Source organism: Myotis myotis, unplaced genomic scaffold (genome assembly GCF_014108235.1).
Source record: "Myotis myotis isolate mMyoMyo1 unplaced genomic scaffold, mMyoMyo1.p scaffold_m19_p_2, whole genome shotgun sequence".
NCBI classification, from domain to species: domain Eukaryota; kingdom Metazoa; phylum Chordata; class Mammalia; order Chiroptera; family Vespertilionidae; genus Myotis; species Myotis myotis.
The window spans coordinates 43,638,582-43,661,381 of NW_023416324.1; the positions used below are offsets into that span (position 1 = coordinate 43,638,582).

Sequence of the window (22,800 nt, forward strand, 5' to 3'; positions counted from 1 at the left end):
TTGATTCTAAACCTTATATTAGCTTCTATCATTTTCAGTGGCACATTTTTCTTCCCTTTCACAATTGTTAGAAATGCATACCACTTTGACACACTTTCTTTCTTTTGCAGAATGGCACTGATGTCACATAAGGTGGAGATTTGGTGAATTGAATATACACAGTGTTGGCTCATATTTTACAGCTTTGGAGAGTAGGAAGGACTCTTTGCGTTGGATAGACTAAAACACCATTTGAGAAGCATATTTAAGTTTTGAGAAAAGCCAGATAGCAAATTTTAAATTAGTAATATTCTTGTATGTACGAAGTCCATCAAATAAAAGTAAATTAATCCTAAAGAATTTTTAAAATTACAGACATTCCACTGCCCTTCTCCCAAAAAGATGTCATTTCGAAAGATGGATCCTAGCTGTACAATAGGATTCTACTGTCGAAACGTTCAGGACTTCAAACGAGCTTCTGAAGAAATCACTAAGGTATTTTTATTTAAAATATTATAATAGCTTTTGTAAATGACCTAGTTTTTATTTGAGATAGTCTGTGAAAAGACAAAAATCTGTAAATTATGACACTTTTGTAAAATTGCCTCTCAAATGTTAATGTTATTAGGAATATTGAACTAGAAAGTAAAACTGGGGATTCCTAGCCTTTGATACTGGTGAAACCAACAGTAGAAAGTATTGATTGCTCCACTAGGTGGCACTGTTGAAGTAAAAATCCCTTTGCAAATGGATTAGGTTATCTGTGCAAGCAATTAGGTTATATTTTATTTGAAGAGGATTTTAAAAGGGCAATACCTTAGGGGGTAGAAAAAAATTAATGAAGTATTTGATCAAGCCAAATTGTGCATTATTTCTTGTTAGTCCAAGTGCTTCTTTGGTTTTTTTAAAATGAGAAATGGTATTTTTGGATTTCTACGAACTGCTTTATCAAATGAGCTGTGTTGTTACCTTCCAATAAGCTTGTCTAATCTGATCTATTCGACTTATAGGATCTTTGCAATAGGTTTATTTAACTCCTTCTCATTACCTGTAAGCTTCTGCATTTTTCTGGTTCTTGAGTACAGTACTGCTAACATTAATAGAGCCTCATGGATTGTCTATATTTAGTACTTGGGGAAATAAAAAAGCTTACTTATTGGGGAAATAAGCATAACTGTTTATTACTATCAATAGCTATAGCTTATCAGTTTATGGGTAAGTAATACTAGAATCACTTTTGGGAATTCTTAACTTGAGCTCAGATAAAGTAATACCTTATTACTGCTTGACTTACAGTTAATTTTTTTAGGAAAATAGACATAGTGGGTTGAAATTTTATTTTTATCCTGTAAAAATAAAATGAAAACATTAAATAAAAGGTCTAATATAAGTTAGGTTTACTTTACTTGACCTGCCATGTAAAAGAGGAAATCTAACAAAACCATGACAGAAAAATGAATGAGGAGAGAAAATGAGATATGTGAGAACCTCTTCTTATTCTTCATTTCTCATAGTTGTCGCCTTTTTACTCTCCGTTGTCAACCTGGAAGGCCAAGTGAACTTAACAAAATATGTATTCTACATTTTCCCCTCTTTTATTACTTGAAATTTGTACTATTTGTGTATTTTAGTTTGACAATTTTCTATATTTATACAGTATTGTATATGTGCTTAAATATACAAATTCAGATGATATTATAATACAGATTGATACTAATGAACATAATCCATTAAAAAGTTCCATTTCTCTTAATTTTTTTTATACCCAGGTTAAAACAAGTCAGTTTAGAATAATAAAGCAAACCAAATTATTATTACTAAGTTGAAAAATAAGATTCACAAATGGGTTTCATGTTGATATTTTCTCATTAAAAATAGATGGTTTTGTGGTTTTATACTGATAGTTATTAGGATTTTTACATTGGAAAAATACTTAGAAATCATTTCTCTTAATGCATCAGAGTAATGTACAATGTTGAGGCAAAGAAAAAACATTGAAATATTCAGAAGTATTGAGAATTTTGCTAGTCATTTAACTTTGCTTTAATAATAGTATTATTCTTAAGTTAATAGCTTTTTGTAGCAGTATCAAAAACTCACTTTGTCAATTAATAATTTGATTATTTACTTTTGATTGGAAGGTTATAAGTTAAGTAGTTTCCCTTTTCTTCCTAAAAATTGATTTTGGCATTTTTAGTAAAAAAGCTATTTTTTTTCTCTTTAAAAATAAAACAACTTAAAATTATTTTTTCTAGATAGGATGTATTTTGAGTCTAAACTATAATGTTGAATTTGTAGTGCTATATAAATGAAGATTCTAAGGCTTTAACTACATGATTTAAAAAATGTTATAGAAATTATTAAATTAATTCTATGTTTAGAGAGTTCAGTTCAGCAAGTGTCTGAGTAACTATTACATTGAAAGCGTAAAATGACCACGACATAATTCCTGCTTTTGAACAGGTATAAGGCTTCTGCCCTAAAGTAGCATTTATAGTTCAGGAGGGGGAATAGACATGTGTTACATTGAATATTGTAAGCGTCCATACAGAAATAGAAATAAATGGATAGGGAAGAAAGGGTGTTGAATTGAGAGGGGATGTCTCATTCAACTCAAAGTTCTTTATTGTGATGGTGATTATTTAATTTGGAACCTGAAAGTTTAGGCTTAATTTCTGTTGGTTTAGGGGGAAAGTAGGGTTGATAAGGATGTAAAACATTGGAAATTCCCACAGACTACTTGGTATGATCACTTAGGAGAACATTTGACAATTCTAGCAAACCTAAAAATATGTATACTGTTTGACACAGAAACTCCACTCTTAACGTATCTAGTGTACCTAATATAATCCTAACTAAAGTGTTCCAAATGCACAAAGTGTTCCTATTTTTCTTTAGGGCTATTTGTTTCAAGCAGAGGAAATAACAAGAGGAAAGGTATTGGAAAAGGAAATTGTAGAGCTTGTCACGGGAATGGCAAATAGTCTAATTGGTAGGTGCCAAGGATACCTATAGGGCAAGACTGTCTTCTGGCTGCCTGAATCTGTATGGGTGTGGCCTGGGAGATTTCTCCATTTCTAACAAGTCTTCCACATAATCTTGCACATCAAATCCAAGGGCCACTGGTGTAAGACAGTGCAACCCCAAGTGTGGTACTCGATTATTTTAGGTGGCACTGGAACAAATATTTTAACACTAGGATAAATATTTTAATACTTGTGTATTTATTTATATTCATATTAGAAAAATATAACCAGAATATCAAACATGTGATTTCCTATTTATTATTGATTTTAGAAGGCTATTTAAGTTTGAAATGATGGAAAGAGAAATCTTAATGATAATAGAGATGGGATGCACAACAAAAATAAAGGTATACAAATGTCCAAGTCTGTACTTGGCAAATATGTTGATTTTATTAATTTCAAGCATACAGAGATACAGAGAATAACATAATAATACCCATGTGCTACCATTGAGCTTAAGAAAAAAAAATTTACATGTATAATTGGAATGTGTTATCCATCCCCAATCTTATTCATGGCCTTTCTTCACAGTAGTAACAGCTACCCTAAATTTTATATACTTGTACCTTATATAACCATAAACAGCATAACTTATTTGAGATATTATGAAACTTTTCATTAATGATATACAATATAATAAAAGGCTAATATGCAAATCGACCGAATGGCGGAATGGCTGGTTGCTATGACATGCACTGACTACCAGGGGGCAGACGCTCAACGTAGGAGCTGCCCCCTGGTGGTCAGTGCACTCCCACAGGGGGAGCGCCGCTCAGCCAGAAGCCAGGCTCATGGCTGGCCAGTGCAGCGGCAGTGGCGGGGGCCTCTCCTGCCTCCATGGCAGTGCCAAAGATGTCTGCCTGCCGGCTTAGGCCTGCTCCTGTGGGGAACGGCCTAAGCCATCAGTCAGAAATCCCTCGACGGCTCCCAGAATGGGAGAGGGCGCAGGCCAGGCTGAGTGATCCCCCTGGGTACATGAATTTTGTGCACCGGGCCTCTAGTATTTATATAAAAATGTATATACCCTATTGCAACTAGTGTTTTCATGTAATAGTGACCTAGAGGTTATCTATTTCTATACATGTTGGTCTAGCTTATTCATTTAACCTGCTGAATAGTGAGTAGTGCATTCTATAATTCTAGGGTATACTACTTTTAACTTAAACTTTCTTTCATTGTTGGTTATTCAGCTGATTTTATTTTCTAATGACAAATCCTATATAATAAAAGGCTAATATGCAAATTGACTGAATGGCAGAATGACTGGTTGCTATGATGCGCACTGACCACCGGGGGGCAGATGCTCAATGCAGGAGCTGCCCCCTGGTGATCAGTGCGCTCCCACAGGGGGAGCACCACTCAGCCAGAAGCCCTGAGAAGGGCTCACGGCTGGCAAGCGCAGCGGCGGTGGTGGGATTGAGCCTCTCCTGCCTCCAAGGCAGCGCGAAGGATGTCCTACTGACACCTTATGTTAATACTATCTCCACTTTTCATTTCCTTAAGTTGTCAGTCAGACATAGCCCGAGTGCTCCCAGACTGCGAGAGGACTCCCCCTACCCCGAGTACACAAATTTTCGTGCACTGGGCCTCTAGTAATGTATATAAGAATACTTAAAATGACCCCAAGTTCTTATCTAAATGGAATCACCCACTCAGCCCCATGACCTCTCTGACCTCACCCCTTAGCACTCTTTCCCTAGCTTACTCAAGACCAATCACATAATTTCCTCCTGGAAAACCCTGGTTGCCTTCTGTTTCAAGGATTTTGTTTGTTTCCTGGACCTGCAGTCTCTTCCTGCAATTATTCCCCTGATTCTCTCTCCTTTTCTTCTTTCAGGTCTTTACTCAAGTGTCACTTTCTTAGGCCTTCCCCTCCACCCTTATTGCACTTGTTATTATCCCCTCCCCTCCGTTTTATTTTTCTCTTTAGGGTGTTTATTTAAGTGCATGCATGCACACACACATATATATTCTGCTATATCATATATAAACACATTATGCTTATTTAACTTATCACCTGTCTACTCCACTGAAATGTAATCTTGACAAGGGCAGGGATACTTGTTGGTTTTGTTTATTATTGTGTCTCCAGTGATTAGAGCTGCCTGTCACATTGTAGGAGTTCAATAAATACTTGTTGAATGACGGAGTGGATTAAAGAGACTTTGTTATAAATTTGTCTTATTTATAAATTACCATGGAGTTCAGTGATTGAATTATAGCAGATCTAGTAGATTTTCATCTATTTCTGTTATTGTAATTTCCTTAAATTGCCAGGACTTTATAATAGTGCATTTACTTTATACATAACTCAATATCTGTTTGGGACAAAAAAATTATCTTTATAAATATAATAAATGCTTGTATTTTTTAAAAAGTGAAATTATAATAAAAAGCTTATGTTGAAAAATAGGAGCCCCTTGCTATCTTATTCCTCACTCCACAGAGTACCTCCTCAGAGGTAGTCTTTTTTTTTTTTTAATATATTTTATTGATTTTTTACAGAGAGGAAGGGAGAGAGATAGAGAGTTAGAAACATCGATGAGAGAGAAACATCGATCAGCTGCCTCCTGCACATCTCCTACTGGGGATGTGCCCACAACCCAGGTACATGCCCTTGACCGGAATCGAACCTGGAACCTTTCAGTCCGCAAGCCGACGCTCTATCCCCTGAGCCAAACCGGTTTTGGCAAAGAGGTAGTCTTTTTTAACTCTTTTAGCTATTTGTTTATTATAGAGGTTTTCACCTCTACATTCCTAAGTAATGTGTTTATTCTGCCATTTTTTTTGTTAATCCATTTTAGACATTACCTATTAGTTTCTTTTTAATAGTACTTGAGGATTTAGCTATTCTCATATCCCTTAACCCATTTCTCTTTCTCTCAGCTGTACACCTTCCACAGATTTTGGTTAAATCACTATTCAGTGTTCACATTTTTATGCTTCCAGAATATTGTTTGCTAATCACATGATGTGCAATGATTACATTTCTTTTTTTCTCGTGCCTTCATTTTCTTGGAGTTAATACTATCCCCACTTTTCATTTCCTTAGTTTGCTTTGTAACCTATTGAAAAATTTTATGAATGTTGACTCATATCTGTTAAATATCTAGCAGCAAATTTTTCATAAATACAAATGTAAGAAAATCTATTTTTTTTCCTCCTTTTCTGGAGATTTCCTCTCTGTTTTCTGTCCTCTCTAGCCTTAACTGCTCTTTAGACCTGATGTAGAGTTGTTCATTTGGAACTTCTTAATGCTACTTTGCTGACTTGGATCCCCTGTCTTCTAAATCTCTCTTTAGTTTATTTTCTTGTTTTGCTGAGGCATAGATTCTAGTACCTTCCCAAATGAAGGGTGCCTAGACAGTAAAGTTTTGAACTCTTGCATGTCTGACTATCTTTATTCTATCTATAAATTTATTGATAACTTGATTTGGTAGAGAATTCTAGACTAAAAATAATTCCCATCCATGAACTTTGGAGACATTGCTCTACTCCCCACTAACATCCAGTGTTGCTGTTGAGAAGTTTGATATCATTCTGAATTCTTTTCCTCTAAAGTAAACTTTTTCTCTCTCTAAAAGTTACTGTGTTTGATTCCCAGCACTACCACTCCATTGCTGTGTACCCTTAGCCACATTGCTTAACTTCTCTGAGCATTAGTTTTCTCATGAAATGAAAATAATAATGGCTACCTCTCTCTGTAGCATCATTATGAAGATTAAACAGTTCACTAAGGTGAATGATTAAACAATTCACTAGGCAAATAATTTATAGTAGGTATGATATAAAGTATTAGCTATTGTTACTTGTAGCTAGTATTTGACACTTCATTATGTGTCTTGGTTTACATTCTTTTTCATCAATTGCCCTGTTTCCTTCCATTCTGGGAAATTTTTTTGAGAAAAAACAACAATAACACAAACCCACATTATTTCCTCTCTTTTGTTTTCTTCATTCTTTCTTTCTGGAACTCTTATTATACAATTGTTGGACCTTTTGAATTGTTCCTCTAATTTTCCTTTTCCTTCTATTTTCCATGTCTTTATCATTTTTATACTGGGATATTTCCTCTACTTTATCTTCTAAGTCCTCTATTGTTCTTAAATTTCAATTATGATATTTACGTTTCTAGGAGTTATTTTATTTTTCTATTATTCCTTCTTCATAACATTCTCTCTCTTTTTTTTCGTTATATGAATGTAGTTTTCTTTTCTCCTCAAGGAAATTAAGTAGGGTAATTTTGAAGTTTTCTTGTCTTTCTTTTGCTGTGTATGATTTATTACAAACTCTTTGTTTTGTTTTATTTTTTGTTTTTTGCTTTAATCTTCCAGCTTTCCACTGGCTGCTTTCCCCCAAATGACTGGTTATCTTCAGTGTCTGTTTATATTTGAGTAAGGGACTAAAAAGCTGAGTGGAGGTTCTGTGTGTTTGAGCATGGCTTTTTCGCTGGTGACCTTCATCCTAGGGTAATTGGGTGATAAACCTGCCTTTTTATTGGGTGACTCCCTTCCCCCATATGTTGGTAAGTGGTTATCTTTTCTCTAGAGTCGTTTTATTTTTTTTCAGAGAAGAGTTCTGCCATCTGCCTGTAGGATATATGTTGCCTACAGTGCTCCAGGAGCAGGAAGTGAAGGATGCCAGGGCCCTACAGTTCAGTATTTTAGACTGTCACTAAATTCCTCAGCTTCTGTAGTCATCACTGTGCCTGGTGTACTAGAGTTTATGGCTTTATTTGTTTTTTCCAAAGAATAAATCTTTATTTTCCTATGTGTGGGGTGGCTGGTGGGGGGCTAAAGAGGGATAGTTGTTACAAGAAAGGACCTGGGAATCGAGTCTATATGCAGGCTTTCAATCACTTTCCCTTTCAGTTTTGTGTCTCACCCTGTTTTTGTGCCTTTATATATTATTCCTCTACAAGTTCTGCAAGGTGAACTTGCTCACCTTTCATAGATATTCTTCCAACACATACCTCTCCCAGCCCCTGAACTTAGATTGTATCTTCTCTGCTCTGCTGAATGTAAGGGGCCTGATGTTGATTGTTTTTGTCTTATCTCACACTTCCTTTTCTTCTTTACCTTCTTATTTGTTCCCAGCCTAATGGTTGTTATCAAATAAAACACTCCTGTGATAAACTTACTACCTAGTAATGCTGCTATTTAAGGCCAGAAAACCTCAAATGAAAATGTGAGTATCAGGAAACTAATCATTTGATTATAGAATGAATATCAACACACAAAAAAATATTTGCCCATGGCCATTTGTTCTCTAACTACAAAACAAAATTTATAATACAGCCTTTGAATTCCAGACACCCAATCTGGAATTCTTCAATCCAAAGCTAACATTTGTTGAATCCTTGCCATATGTTACCAACTGTGCTAACTAAGCACAATATATACATTTTCTCATTTAATCTACACAAACCTTCTGAGGTAAGTAGGTATCTCCATTTTACAGATGAGTAATCTTACACTTACAAAGGTTCAGTAACTTTCAGAAAGGTCACAACTAATAAATGGTAGTGCTGAGATTCATACCTCAGACATTTAACTTGAGAACAAGTGCTTATAAGCACTATTCTGTACCGTCTCCCATTTATACATCAATCCGTGGTCTAGACAGTTGGCTCTCTAATCTTTATTTCAGGTAATGGTGAACCAATTATTTTCCTTGGGAATCTTTTCCATTTTGGACAGAACCTTATCATTAAAGAAGCTTCCCCACATTCAGCTGGAATCAGTCTGCACATAGCGTTTACTCCTTTGTCTCACTGAGTAAAATAATAAGTTTGCTTCCTCTTCTAGGGCAAACAGTCCCATTTTCTCCAATGGTGCACAATTTCCCATACCCGTCACTATTTTGCTAAAATGTATTTTTCAAAACACTTTAGTGTTTTACGTTTATTATGTTCATGATTATATTTCCCTTCCTTCTAATCTGTATTTTCTAGGTGAAATCTGGGAGATATATTTTTTTATAAGGACTTTTTTTACCTTTGGGATTTAATGATAGGAACTCTGATTTCTTTTAAAATCTTCAGGTGCTTCCAATTTAGTTGGGAAGACATGAAATGGATAATAAAATGACTGAATAAGATATGCCAGAAGACTAATATGATAACAATGCCAGTGATAATAGCCAACACGTAGGATGCCAAGCAAATCTTCTAATTATTTTACAAATATTACTGATTTAATCCTCACAACAACACTGTGAAATAGATGTTATAATTCTGACATTTTACAATCAGAAAAATGAGACAGTTTGGTTAAGTAACTTGTCCAGGATGACACAACTCATAAGTGTCAGCTAGGGTTCTACTGAGACTGTCCAAGACTCATGGTCCATGTTTGTAATCCTTACCTGATACTAGTCAGGCTTGCAGAAAGGAGTATTCAGTGTGGATCGAGATACTTACGGGACTTGGGCTGAACCTAAGGACTGATAGTTTCTTTATCAGAAAAATGTATTGGAGATGGCTAGAGGACAGAAGCATCTTGAGCAGAATCATTAGGGTAGAATGTTATGGGATGTTTATGGTAGATGTTTAATGTTCAAGGGATTTGAGGAATTGGAGAAAGGAAAATTACTTTGATATTCCAAATATATATTATCGTAGTTTCAAAAACACAATAGACAGGCTCAGTTAAGGTAAAGATTGACCTTTTTTTTATTTTTTATTTATTGCTTAAAGTATTACAAAGGGTATTACATATGTGTCCATATTTTCCCCCCGCCCTAGACAGTCCCCTAGCCTCCCCTATCCCCCAGTGTCTTATGTCCATTGGTTATGCTTATATGCATGCATACAAGTCCTTTAGTTGATCTCTTACCCCCCTACTTCCTGCCCCCTAACCCTCCCCGGCCTTCCCGCTGCAGATTGACAATCTCTTTGAGGCAACTCTGCCTCTGTATCTATTATTGTTCAAAAGTTTATAATGGTCTCTATTATCCATGAGTGAGTGAGATCATGTGGTATTTTTCCTTCATTGACTGGCTTATTTCACTTAGCATAATGCTCTCCAGTTCCATCCATGATGTTGCAAATGATAAGAGTTCCTTCCTTTTTAGAGCAGCATAGTATTCCATCGTGTACATGTACCACAGTTTTCTAATCCATTCATCTACTGATGGGCACTTAGGCTGTTTCCAGATCTTAGCTATGGTGAATTGTGCTGCTATGAACATAGGGGTGCATATATCCTTTCTGATTGGTGTTTCTGGTTTCTTGGGATATATTCCTAGAAGTGGGATCACTGGGTCAAATGGGAGTTCCATTTTCAGTTTTTTAAGGAAACTCCATACTGTCTTCCATAGTGGCTGCACCAGTCTGCATTCCCACCATAAGTGCACAAGTATTCCTTTTTCTCCACATCCTCTCCAGCACTTGTCGTTTGTTGATTTGTTGATGATAGCCAGTCTGACAGGTGTGAGATGGTACCTCATTGTTGTTTTGATTTGCATCTCTCAGATGATTAGTGACTTTGAGCATGTTTTCATATGTCTCTTGGCTTTCTGAATGTCCTCTTTTGAAAGGTGTCTATTTAGGTCCTTTGCCCATTTTTTGATTGGATTGTTTATCTTCCTTTTGTTAAGTTGTATGAGTTCCCTATAAATTTTGGAGATTAGGCCCTTATCAGATATGACATTGGCAAATATGTTTTCCCACACAGTGGGTTTTCTCATTGTTTTGTTGATGGTTTCTTTTGCTGTGCAGAAGCTTTTAATTTTGATGTAGTCCCATTTGTTCATTTTCTCTTTAGTTTCAAGTGCCCTAGGAGCTGTATCAGTGAAGAAATTGCTTCGGCATATGTCTGAGATTTTGTTGCCTTTGGATTCTTCTAGAATTTTTATGGTTTCCTGTCGTACATTTAAGTCCTTTATCCATTTTGAGTTTATTTTTGTGTATGGTGTAAGTTGGTGGTCTAGTTGCATTTTCTTGCATATATCTGTCCAATTTTCCCAACACCATTTATTGAAGAGACTATCTTGGCTCCATTGTATGTTCTTGCCTCCTTTGTCAAATATTAATTGAGCATATTGGTTCGGGCCGATTTCTGGGCTCTCTATTCTATTCCATTGATCTATATGCCTATTCTTGTGCCAGTACCAGGCAGTTTTGAGAACAGTGGCTTTGCAATACAACTTGATATCTGGTATTGAGATCCCACCTACTTTGTTCTTTTTCAGGATTGCTGCAGCTATTCGGGGTCTTTTTTTATTCCAGATGAATTTTTGGAGAGTTCGTTCTAGATCTCTGAAGTATGCCGTTGGTATTTTAATGGGAAGTGCGTTGAATTTATAGATTGCTTTGGGTAGTATGGACATTTTAATGATGTTGATTCTACCAATCCATGAACACGGTATGTTCTTCCATCTGTTTATGTCTTCCTCTATATCTTTTTTCAACGTCCTGTAGTTTTCTGAGTAAAGGTCTTTTACCTCTTTAGTTAAGTTTATTCCTAGGTAGCTTAATTTTTTTGGTGCGATGGTAAACGGGATTGTTTTTATAATCTCTCTTTCTGAAAGTTCACTATTGGTGTATAGAAATGCCTCAGATTTCTTGGGGTTAATTTTGTATCCTGCTGCATTGCCAAATTCATGTATTAAGTCTAGTAGCTTTTTGATGGAGTCTCTAGGGTTTTGTATGTATAATATCATGTCGTCTGCAAATAAGGACAGTTTTACTTCCTCTTTTCCAATTTGGATGCCTTTTATTTCTTCTTCTTGCCGAATTGCAATGGCTAACACTTCCAGTACTATGTTGAACAGGAGTGGTGAGAGGGGGCATCCCTGTCTTGTTCCTGTTCTTAGGGGAAATGGTGTTAGTTTTTGTCCATTGAGTATGATGCTGGCTGTGGGCCTGTCATATATGGCTTTTATTATGTTGAGGTATGATCCTTCTACTCCCGCCTTACTGAGAGTTTTTATCAAAAATGGGTGTTGAATTTTGTCAAATGCTTTTTCTGCATCAATTGATATGACCATGTGGTTTTTTTCTTTCAATTTGTTTATGTGATGTATCACGTTTATTGATTTGCGGATATTGTACCATCCTTGCATCCCTGGGATAAATCCTACTTGGTCATGGTGTATGATCTTTCTGATGTACTGCTGGATCCGATTTGCTAAGATTTTGTTGAGGATTTTGGCATCTATGTTCATGAGGGATATTGGCCTGTAATTCTCTTTCATTGTGTTGTCTTTACCTGGTTTTGGTATTAGGGTAATGCTGGCTTCATAGAATGAGCTTGGAAGTGTTCCTTCCTCTTGAATTTTTTGTAGTAGTCTGAGGAGGATAGGTTTCAGTTCTTCCTTGAATGTTTGGGAAAACTCCCCTGTGAAGCCGTCTGGTCCTGGGCTTTTGTTTGATGGAAGCTTTTTGATGACTGCTTCAATTTCTTCCATAGTTATTGGCTTGTTGAGATTTTTAGATTCTTCCTGATTGAGTTTTGGAATGTTGTATTTTTCTAGGAATTTGTCCATTTCCTCCATGTTGTCTAGTTTGTTGGAGTAGAGCTGTCCATAGTATTTTTTAACAATCATTTGTATTTCTGTGGGGTCTGTTGTTATTTCGCCTCTATCGTTTCTGATTTTGTTTATTTGGGTCCTCTCTCTTTGCTTCTTGGTGAGTCTGGCTAGAGGTTTGTCAATCTTGTTTATCCTTTCAAAGAACCAGCTCTTGGTTTCATTGATTTTCTGTATTGTTTTTCTGGTCTCTATGTCATTTATGTCTGCTCTAATCTTTATTATCTCCTTCCTTCTGCTCACTCTGGGGTTTTCTTGTTGCTCTCTTTCTAATTCTTTGAGTTGTAGAGTTAGATGATTTACTACCATTTTTTCTTGTTTTTTGAGATAGGCCTGTAGAGCTATAAACTTCCCTCTCAGGACTGCTTTCATTGTGTCCCATAGGTTTTGGATTGTTGTGTTTTCATTGTCATTAGTTTCCAGGATGTTTTTAATTTCTTCTTTGATCTCATTGGTAACCCAATCAATATTTAATAGCATGCTATTCAGCTTCCAGGTGTTTGAGTATTTTGGGTTGTTTTTATTGTAGTTTATTTCTAATATTATGCCATCGTGGTCTGCGAAGATGCTTTTTATGATTTCAATCTTCTTGAATTTGGGGATACTTTGCTTGTGACCCAATATATGGTCTATTTTTGAATATGTGTTATGAGCACTTGAGTAGAATGTATATTCTGTGGCATTGGGGTGAAGTGTTCTGAAGATGTCTATTAAGTCCATCTGATCTAGTGAGTCATTTAGGATTGCTGTATCTTTGCTGATTGTTTGTCTAGAGGACTTATCCAGTGCTGTCAGTTGTGTATTAAAGTCCCCTACTATGATTGTATTGTTGTCGATCTCTCCTTTGATATCTTCCAGGAGTTTTTTTATGAATTTGGGTGCTCCTGCATTGGGTGCATATATGTTTACCAGGGTTATATCTTCTTGTTGTATTGATCCCTTTAGTATTATGAAGTGGCCTTCCTTATCTCTTGTTATGGCCTTCACTTTGAGGTCTATTTTGTCCGATATAAGTATTGCTACCCCAGCTTTCTTTTCCTTTCCATTTGCCTGAAAGATATTTTTCCATCCTTTCACTTTCAGTCTGTGTGAGTCCCTTCTAATGAGGTGGGTTTCTTGTAGACAGCAGATGTATGGGTCATGTTTTTTTATCTATTCAGCCACTTGATGTCTTTTGGTTGGAGCATTTAGTCCATTTACGTTTAAAGTTATTATTGAAAGGTATTTGTTTGTAGCCATTTCTTTTTTTGTGTGGCTGTTTTCTTTCTGAGCTTTTTATTTCTTATTTTTATACCAGTCCCTTTAGCATTCCTTGCATTGCTGGCTTGGTGGTGATAAACTCCCTTAGGCTTTTTTTGTCTGTGAAGCTTCTTATTTCCCCTTCAAGTTTGAATGATAGCCTTGCTGGATAGAGTATTCTTGGATTCAGTCCTTTGCTTTGCATCACTTTGTAAATTTCTGTCCATTCTTTTCTGGCCTGATGTGTTTCTGTTGAGAAATCATTTGACAATCTAATGGGAGATCCCTTGTATGTAACTTTCTGTCTCTCTCTTGCAGCCTGTAAGATTCTCTCTTTGTCCTGAACATTTGCCATGGTAATTAGGATGTGTCTTGGTGTGGGTCTTTTCAGGTTCACCTTGTTTGGGACTCTCTGGGCTTGTGTGACTTTTTTCTTCCCCACCTCAGGGAAGTTTTCTGATATTATTTCTTCGAATAGGTTTTCTAATCCTTGTTCATCTTTCTGTTGTTCTGGTACCCCTATTATTTGTATGTTGTTTCGTTTCATGTTGTCCCAAAGCTCCCTTATGCTCTCCTCCTGTCTTTTAATTTTTTTCTCCAATTGCAGTACATTTTGGGTGTGTTTTGCTTCCTTGTCTTCTAATTCACTAATTCGGTCCTCCGCTTCTCCTAGTCTACTGTTGATACTTTCAATGGTGTTTTTCATTGCAGCTATATCACTCTTCATTTCTTCTTGGGTCTTACTTAAGTTGTTGATTTTTTCATCTGTTTCTTCTAGCTTCTTCCATATGTTATTGATTTTTTCATCTGTTTCTTCTTGCTTCTTGCAGAGGTTGTCGATTTTTTCCTCCATCCGGTTTATGCACTCTAGGACCCTTATTCTGAATTCTTTTTCTGTCATGTTGCATGCCTCTGTATTACTTAGCTGCTTTTCTGGAGAGTCCTCCTTCTCTTTCCTTTGGGGGTTTCTTTGTCTACCCATGTTTGATCTCACTGACATATCTAGACGTTGAGTTGTTCAGTGGTTGCTCCCTTGGTGGCAGTGACTTCTTGGTCTGTGGTTGCTCTTCAGGCGGTTGCGGTAGCAGCTGCTCTTCAGTTGGCAGCAGCTCCTCTGGTGGGTGCTGTTCACAGCTGTGGTGGCTCTTCTGGTTGGTGGGGTGAGGTTTCACGTACAGTTGCTGTTCCTCAGCAGAGGGTGTGGTGCTCAGGAGGTTGCTGTTGCTTGGATCTGCTGCGTTGATTTAAAGGCACAAAATACAACACAACAAGGCACCACATACCAGGCACTATACACAAATATATCACGATATTAATAACCCCAAATAAAGGTGACCACCCGAATTAAGAGAATTAGGGGATAAGGAAGAAGGAAGAGAAAAAGAGAAAAGAGAAAAAAGAAAAGAAAAGTAGGGACCAAACAAAGGAGTGCAAAAATGAAATTGGGAAAAAGGAGGGGGGAAAATAAAAGCGAGAAAAGAAAAGAAAAGAAAAAAAAAAGAGCGAAAAGAGAGAATGAAGTGGAAGAGGGGAAGAGCCTTTTTATATGAGGAGAATACTCCTATAGAACCACCACTAATCCCAACAAATTCCAGCAACAGCTTCCTGGAGATGAATGCAAACTAGAAACAACCAATAATATAACGATGAAAATAGAATGGAGAACACTAATCCCAAAATAAAATAAAGAGAAAATAAAATGGCACTTTAAAAAATGGTAAAATGGTAGCAGTAATAATACTGGTTAAAAATAAGAAGGTAGTACTTAAAAGGGTAAAATCAGGTGATGGAAAAAGAAGAAAAAAAAGAAGAAAAAAATTTAAAAAATTGGTTTCTTAGTTAAAAGGTGAAAAAAGAAAAAAAAAATTGCAGTAGTGAAGGTCCTTCGGTTCTTCTGTTCTTCAGTGTGGCTCGCCTTAGACCTGCCGCTTATTCAGGAGAGTGTTGAGTTTCCCTGCGATACACTGTTCCTCTGTGTTGTAAACCACAGTCCTTATTTTAAAGCAGGCCGTATTTGTTTCCCAGACTGCCTTATTTTGTGTTTAGCAAAGAGTCAGTTTGTGGGTCAGCCTCTGGGTGGCAGTGTTCTGGGGTTGGCCTCTGAGGCTATAGGGCCTCTCTGTCCAGTGGAAGTTCACTCTAAAGATTGACCTTTATCAGGGAAGATATTGGCCTAGGATAGGACATGACTACCCACCATAAGCTGCCTGTAGTTAAAAAAGTTTTAATTTCAGCCCATCCTTTGTGGTTGCAAGGCTGCCATGCAGGCCTTACATGATCTAGTCAGGTTAGCATGTGACCCATTTTCGTCCACACAGTGGTTATAATAGAACCAGACCACTTAAGCTTAAATTCTGGCTCTGTCATTTACTAACTGTGTGAACATAACAAGTCACTTAACCCCTCAATATTTCAGTTCCCTCATCTGTAAAACATGGATGATAATAAAGGCTAATAGTGAAGTGGTTGAAACTTAGTAGATAGTATTTTTTTAAAAATTAAATCTTTATTGTTCAGATTATTACATTTATTCCCTTTTTCCCCCCCATAACTCCCCTCCTCCCCGTTCCCGCCCCACCCTCTGCCATCACTCCCCACCCACTGTCCTCATCCATAGGTGCACGATTTTTGTCCAGTCTCTTCCCGCATCTCCCACACCCCTTTACCCCCAAGAATAGTCAATCCATTCCCTTTCTATGTCCCTGATTCTATTATAATCACCAGTTCATTCTGTTCATCAGATTATTTATTCACTTGATTCTTAGATTCACTTGTTGATAGATGCATATTTGTTGTTCATAATTGTATTTTTACCTTTCTCTTCTTCTTTCTCTTCTTAAAGGATACCTTTCAGCATTTCATATAATACTGGTTTGGTGGTGATGAACTCTTTAGCTTTTCCTTATCTGTGAAGCTCTTTATCTGACCTTCAATTCTGAATGATAGCTTTGCTGGATAAAGTAATCTTGGTTGTAGGTTCTTGGTATTCATCACTTTGAATATTTCTTGCCACTCCCTTCTGGCCTCCAAAGTTTCTGTTGAGAAATCCGCTGACAGTCGTATGGGTATTCCCTTGTAGGTAACTGAGTTTATTTCTCTTGCTGCTTTTAAGATTCTCTCTTTGTCTTTTGCTCTTGGCATTTTAATTATGATGTGTCTTGGTGTGGTCCTCTTTGGATTCCTTTTGTTTGGGGTTCTCTGCGCTTCTTGGACCTGTAAGTCTATTTCTTTCACCAGGTAGAGGAAGTTTTCTGTCATTATTTCTTCAAATAGGTTTTCAATATCTTGCTCTCTCTCATCTTCTGGCACCCCTATAATTCTGATGTTGATACACTTGAAGCTGTCCCAGAGGCTCCTTACACTATCTTTGTATTTTTGGATTCTTTTTTCATTTTGCTTTTCCGGTTGGGTGTTTTTTGCTTCTTCGCATTTCAAATCTTTGACTTGATTCTTGCGCTCCTCTGGTCTGCTGTTGGGAGTCTGTATAATATTCTTTATTTCAGTCAGTGTATGCTTAATTTCTAGTTGTTTCTTTATCACAACATCGAGGGTCTCATTCGATTTCTTGAGGATCTCACTACATTTATCGGCAGTTTTTAGAAAATTATTGAAAGACCTTAAAAGTGTGGTTTTGAGATCTATATCTTTTATTTCTGACATTTGCGTCCTGTTTCTTTGTCTCTGCATTTTTTTCTGTTTTCTTGGTGCACCCCCTAGTGGTCTTTGTGGGCAGTCTTGTTGTAGTTAAGCCTTGTTTGTTGTAGGTAATACTGGCGGGGATTTGACCACCAGGCCAACTGGCTGTGAGAATCAGCTGTGTCTGCAGTGAGAGAACTTCTGTCCTCTAGGGAGGTGCTAATCTAGCCTTTGCCTGAGGCTATCTGGCAAATGGCTCTGTGCAGGGCTTGGGCTGGGCGTGTCCCAGGGGTTCAACAGGGCTGGCGGAGCGAGCAATTATGGCTGCTCTCAGTCCCGTCCCCAGGGGCTCTGCCTCTCAGAGTCCCAGCAACCGCTGCAAACCTCGGAGAGAAAGCTGCCTTCGAGTTCCGACTGAAGCCAGACAATCCCGCTTCTCCTGTTTGAGTCTGGGTCCCTAGAGACTCGCCCGATCTGGAGCTCAGAGTCTGAGACTCCCTCCCGATTGAAACAGACAACCGCACCCTCAGCCGCCAGCCCGCTCCGCATGCACTCCGCACCTTAGTATTTGACTTCAGCACTGTGCCTCCTTTGAGTCTCGGTATGCTATTCTCTTTCCTCCAAGTTGTAGAACTTCCACTCAGCCAGCCTTCCTGTGGTTCTGGTGATGTCCCGTTCGTCTTTTAGTTGTATTTTTGAAGTGGTTGTTCGAGGCAGCAAATTCCAGCATTAACCTATGCCGCCATCTTGGTTTCTCAGTAGATAATATATATATATTTTTTAAATATATTTTATTGATTTTTTTTACAGAGAGGAAGGGAGAGAGATAGAGAGTTAGAAACATCGATGAGAGAGAAACATCGATCAGCTGCCTCCAGCACATCTCCTACTGGGGATGTGCCCGCAACCCAGGTACATGCCCTTGACCAGAACCGAACCCGGGACCCTTCAGTCTGCAGGCCGACGCTCTATCCACCGAGCCAAACCGGTTTTGGCGATAATATTTTTAAGAGAGAAGATAGAATATATAGAGAAGATAAAGGATCAATAATTGATTAATATTTACATGCAGGAAGTGAAGTCAGTGAAGGAGATAAAGAAGAAATAGTCCAGAAAATAGGAGAAACAGGAAAGCAAAATATTACAGAAATCAAGGGAAGTATTTTAAGAAAGAAATGCTCAGAAGTGTTGATTGCTATAGAAATATCAAGAGAATAGAAACTAATAAAAGGCCTTTTTATTTGAGAACTAGAAGAGAATTTTCAGAACAGTGAGGGTTAAAAGTTGGGTTCGAGCGATTTAAGATTGAATAGTAAGGAGATAGGGTGGAGTTAACATCACGTACACATTTAACTTCAACTCAACTACACAAACTCGTAATAAAATGTTATTTTTCCGTGTACTCTTTATTATATACTGTACATTTCTATATACTGTACTATTCATTTATACACGGTCCTGAACAGAGCTGTATATACAAAATTATGCATAACAACCTTTTTACACAATTTGAAGGTGTATGGAAGTTAATTTTGACTGTATTGATTTTGACTATTTGATTTTCATATTATGGGCTGACTTTAGAATTAAACCCTACATTAAGTGTAGCTCCACTGTGGTGAATACAGACCACATAGGTATAGACTGCTCTGTCTTGGGTATAGTTTTACATGTGTGCTGGCAGAGACTAGTGGAAAGGTTTCAGCCTGGGGACAAGTGGTCATCTCCTGGTCTATTTCTGTTCTTACAACTACTGGCATTATGATGGAAGAAATTGCTTAACTTCTGTCCTTTAGCTTTCTCCTCTGTAATTCTGAAACCTGTCAAGTTAGTACATAGGGAAAATGTGATAAAATATTTGACCTTCTGAAAAGAAATCTATGATTTGCCTTTAGATAATAAAGCTGTTTCCTGTATCTTTGGCTATATTATTAAAATGTATTTCATATTAACTCTCTCATTGAAATAGTTTTAATTGAATGTTGTTCTGTATGCCAGGAATACATATTTATTTTAGCCATGTTTCAAGAGAATCTATAAATGTAACATATAAGAATTTGACTAACCTTTGATTTAATATTGGCATTTGATAGAATTTGGTTTTTATCCCAGAAATTATCCTTTAAGAACAAATTATATTAAATTGATCATGATAAATGATGTACAAGGTGGGGCAAAAGCAGGCTTACAGTTGTGAGTACACGAAACAGAGTTTACTCTTGTATTATTATTTACTAGTTATTGTATTATTTTCCATATGAGCAACTATAAGCCTACTTTTGCACCACCCTGTATAAGTGCTCTTGGTATTATTTCCAGCATTCTCTGTGACTCACATAAACTTTTTAAAATCTTCCTTATAGTTCCAGGTTACCTATAGAAAAATTGGTTTCTATTAAAACATCATTCAAACTTCTAAATTTATTTTTTAAATGAAAATTGTTTATATTTTTTTAATAGAACTTGTTTAACAGAAAGATTTAAAATAGTTTAGAATGTGTTGCTGGCTTGTCAACGAATACCAAATGGATAGAGTTGCCATTGCCCAGTTACTGCTTTTTTCACTTCAGAATTATCTAGTGTAACTCTAGAAGGTAATATGTAAAGTGTGGATTACCACTATGTAGAAGATTACTATTTTTTATGTTGACTAGATTTTTGCAGAAATATTTTTTTTAAATATAGTGATCTTTAGAAGGAACAAACTTAATTTTTTAAAATAAGTTTCTATTTTTAATTTTGGTCATCTTAACAATGTTCTGAGATAAGGAGCTTGGATACCTGTTTTATAGATGATACTCAGGTAGAGTGATTTGTTGAAGATCACATCAAGGTAAGTTGTAGAACTGAGATTACAATGAACCTTCTGACTTAGGTTAATGCTTCTTTTTCTGGTATCAAGCAATCTTTCACAATATTGACTATAGTCCATGAATCCATTGTGTGTCGTTGTCTACTGCTACTAAAAGGAGATAAATATTAACCCTTTAGAGTGAGCCTTCTAACTAATGTGACCAGAAGACTTACTTTGGTGGGGGTAGGGAGATGGTACTTCATTTTTGAAGGCGAATCCCAATGGAGAAGCAATTATTTAGCTATAATTAAACAATATAAAGTTGTCTTTTAGCCAGAACATTAAAGCATTGGCACTGAATAAATATAAATGAGAAAAGCTAATGAGAGATTTGGGGCTAAAACATCAGATTTTGTCATGGGGTGCTACTGTGCACTACTGTTGGATAAATAATTCTTCTGTACTTTCTGTTACAGATGCTGAAAATTTCTTCTAAAGAGAAATATCCCTTATTTACTTTTGTAAATGGTCATTCCAGAGACTATGATTTTACATCTCCTACAACCAATAAGGAAGACATTTTCTCAGAGGATGAAAATAAAAGATTAAAAAGATTTAGCACAGAAGAGTTTGTCTTGCTTTAAAAGATAAGAACTCTTTGAAGGGGGAAAATGAAGAGAAACAAGTATACAAGAAACTGGTTTATTTTCACAAATATCTTAATTTTATATGTTCTTTCAAAAAAGAACAGTTGGAAATATACAAGTTTTAAAGATATTTTTTTGAGAGAGAAATGATTTATGAGCTTTGGTTTCTAATAAATAACAAGTGACTCTGGTTGCATCACTATTCTGCGGAGACCTTCTAATTATGCCACCTTAACTTCCAAGCCTTCCAGTTTTTGAATTCTTCCACCTGAGGCCACCAGTTTCCTGAAGGTTTTGTGATATAGGCCCCCACATTGGGATTCCAAATAGTTTCAAAAGCTTCAGTTCATACTAATGACCAGAAGAACAAGAGAATGCATCTCCTGATATTAATGCAACCATATTGGATGTATATTGCTACATGAAATAGCAATTGTTAGCTGTTATTATATGCATACAATTATATAAGCAGAATTGTGAGTTTAGGTAATATTTAGCAATATGATTTTATAATGGCTTCTCGTTTTTCTTGCTGTTGAGCTTTCTTTGAGGAGTAAATATAAAGTATTGGTTTTTCCCACAAACTTAAAGGTTATGTTACTCACAATAATGGCACCTAGTCAGATCAGATAAAGGCAATTTTAAGACAGAAATAGTATTTGTTTCTTACCTCAAAAATTAAATTTTATGGGGAACTGTATTTACTGTGTAGCTCTGAAATCTAAAGATAAGTACCAAGAAAGATAACAACAGATGCTCCTCTATGTGATTTTTGTGATTTGTATAAATCAGTGTAGTGGTGTTTAGAAGCTGAGGCCATCTAGAAGGTAAATCTGCCTTAAGTGTGTTATGTGTTATTTAAAGGCCAATTTGTGATATAAAAGTACAAGAGTTGTTATTGAGCCAGGATTATAAATAACTACTTTAATAAAGATGTGATAACATAAAATGCCTTTGTTTTGGTTTTAATGGGATTCTTTTAATCCTTTCATTTGAAAAATCATTGTCTCTACTAATGAATTCTCTTCACAATAAGGCAAATAATATTGTTGCTCAGAAAGCAAAATATTAACTTATTTTATGGAGCTTCCATGTTTCATTGTGGAAAGGTGACTTATCTGTGGAAATTGTGCATCATTCAAAGTCATTGATTTCTCCCATCAGAAAGCCTATTTGTTAGGTTTGGAGTTGCATGCAAAATGGAAACAGAGGGTGGGCAGATGGCTTTCGTATGCCTGATGAGAGAAATCAGGTTTGGCATTTCCCGGTGAGGATAGTTTTTTGAATTGAAATAAATAGCTTAATATCTAAAATTTTTCTTTTCCCTAGATAAGATTTGGACACATGAAGTCCAGTACTAATTTTCCTAGAAGGTCAAAGCAGCACAGGAACAAGAAGCCAGTTGTATGCCTGATTTTATACGCTGCAGTCCTCCCATTGAAATTATTGCAATTTGTTGTTCCTACATGCCTGCAGAATTCACAGGAGTCTACAAGCACATCAAATAAGAGCACCCATACCTTCCAGTGAATCAGAGCTAATTGTAAGTGTTCTCTTACAAGAACTCTGTAAAAACTGTGAATTATATATAACACTAGAGATCCGGTGCATGAAAATTCATGCACTGGACAGGGAGTCCCTCAGCCCAGCCTGCCCGCTCTCACAGTTCGGGAGCCCTCGGGCAGGAGGCAACCCAGCGATCAGAGGAAGGTAACACCCCATCACACCTCTGCTGCTGCCACTGCCGGCAGCGCAAGCCTCAGCCAGCCCTGGTTACCTGAGCCTCGGGCAGCCCTGGGCAGGCTGGGCAGCCACCATCGGAGGCTTGCCTGCACCTCATGCCCGCCCTGGGCGGCTGGGGGCTGAGGGGACTGGGTGCCACCATCTTGTGGCTGTGGGCACTGCCATCTTTGAGGGCGTGCCAGTCAATTAACATATTCCCTCCTTA

The 22,800-nt window shown here is 36.9% G+C and overlaps 1 protein-coding gene across 2 annotated transcripts in view; it reads left to right on the forward strand.

Annotated features, from left to right (window-relative positions):
* Positions 1–22,305, forward strand: part of ATG4C (autophagy related 4C cysteine peptidase) — a 64,610-nt gene extending 42,305 nt beyond the window's left edge. Inside the window, exons 9-11 of one of the 2 annotated variants that reach the window (XR_004974451.1) lie at positions 355–474; positions 20,682–21,338; positions 22,182–22,305. Coding sequence is in view for 1 of the 2 variants with exons in the window: in XM_036352924.1 (XP_036208817.1) it covers positions 355–474; positions 20,682–20,849 (288 nt within the window). In the remaining variant the exon portion in view is untranslated. Of the gene's footprint in view, positions 1–354; positions 475–20,681; positions 21,791–22,181 lie in introns of those variants that run through there. The other variant, XM_036352924.1, reaches the window with a different exon arrangement.
* The last annotated feature ends 495 nt before the right edge of the window (positions 22,306–22,800 follow it).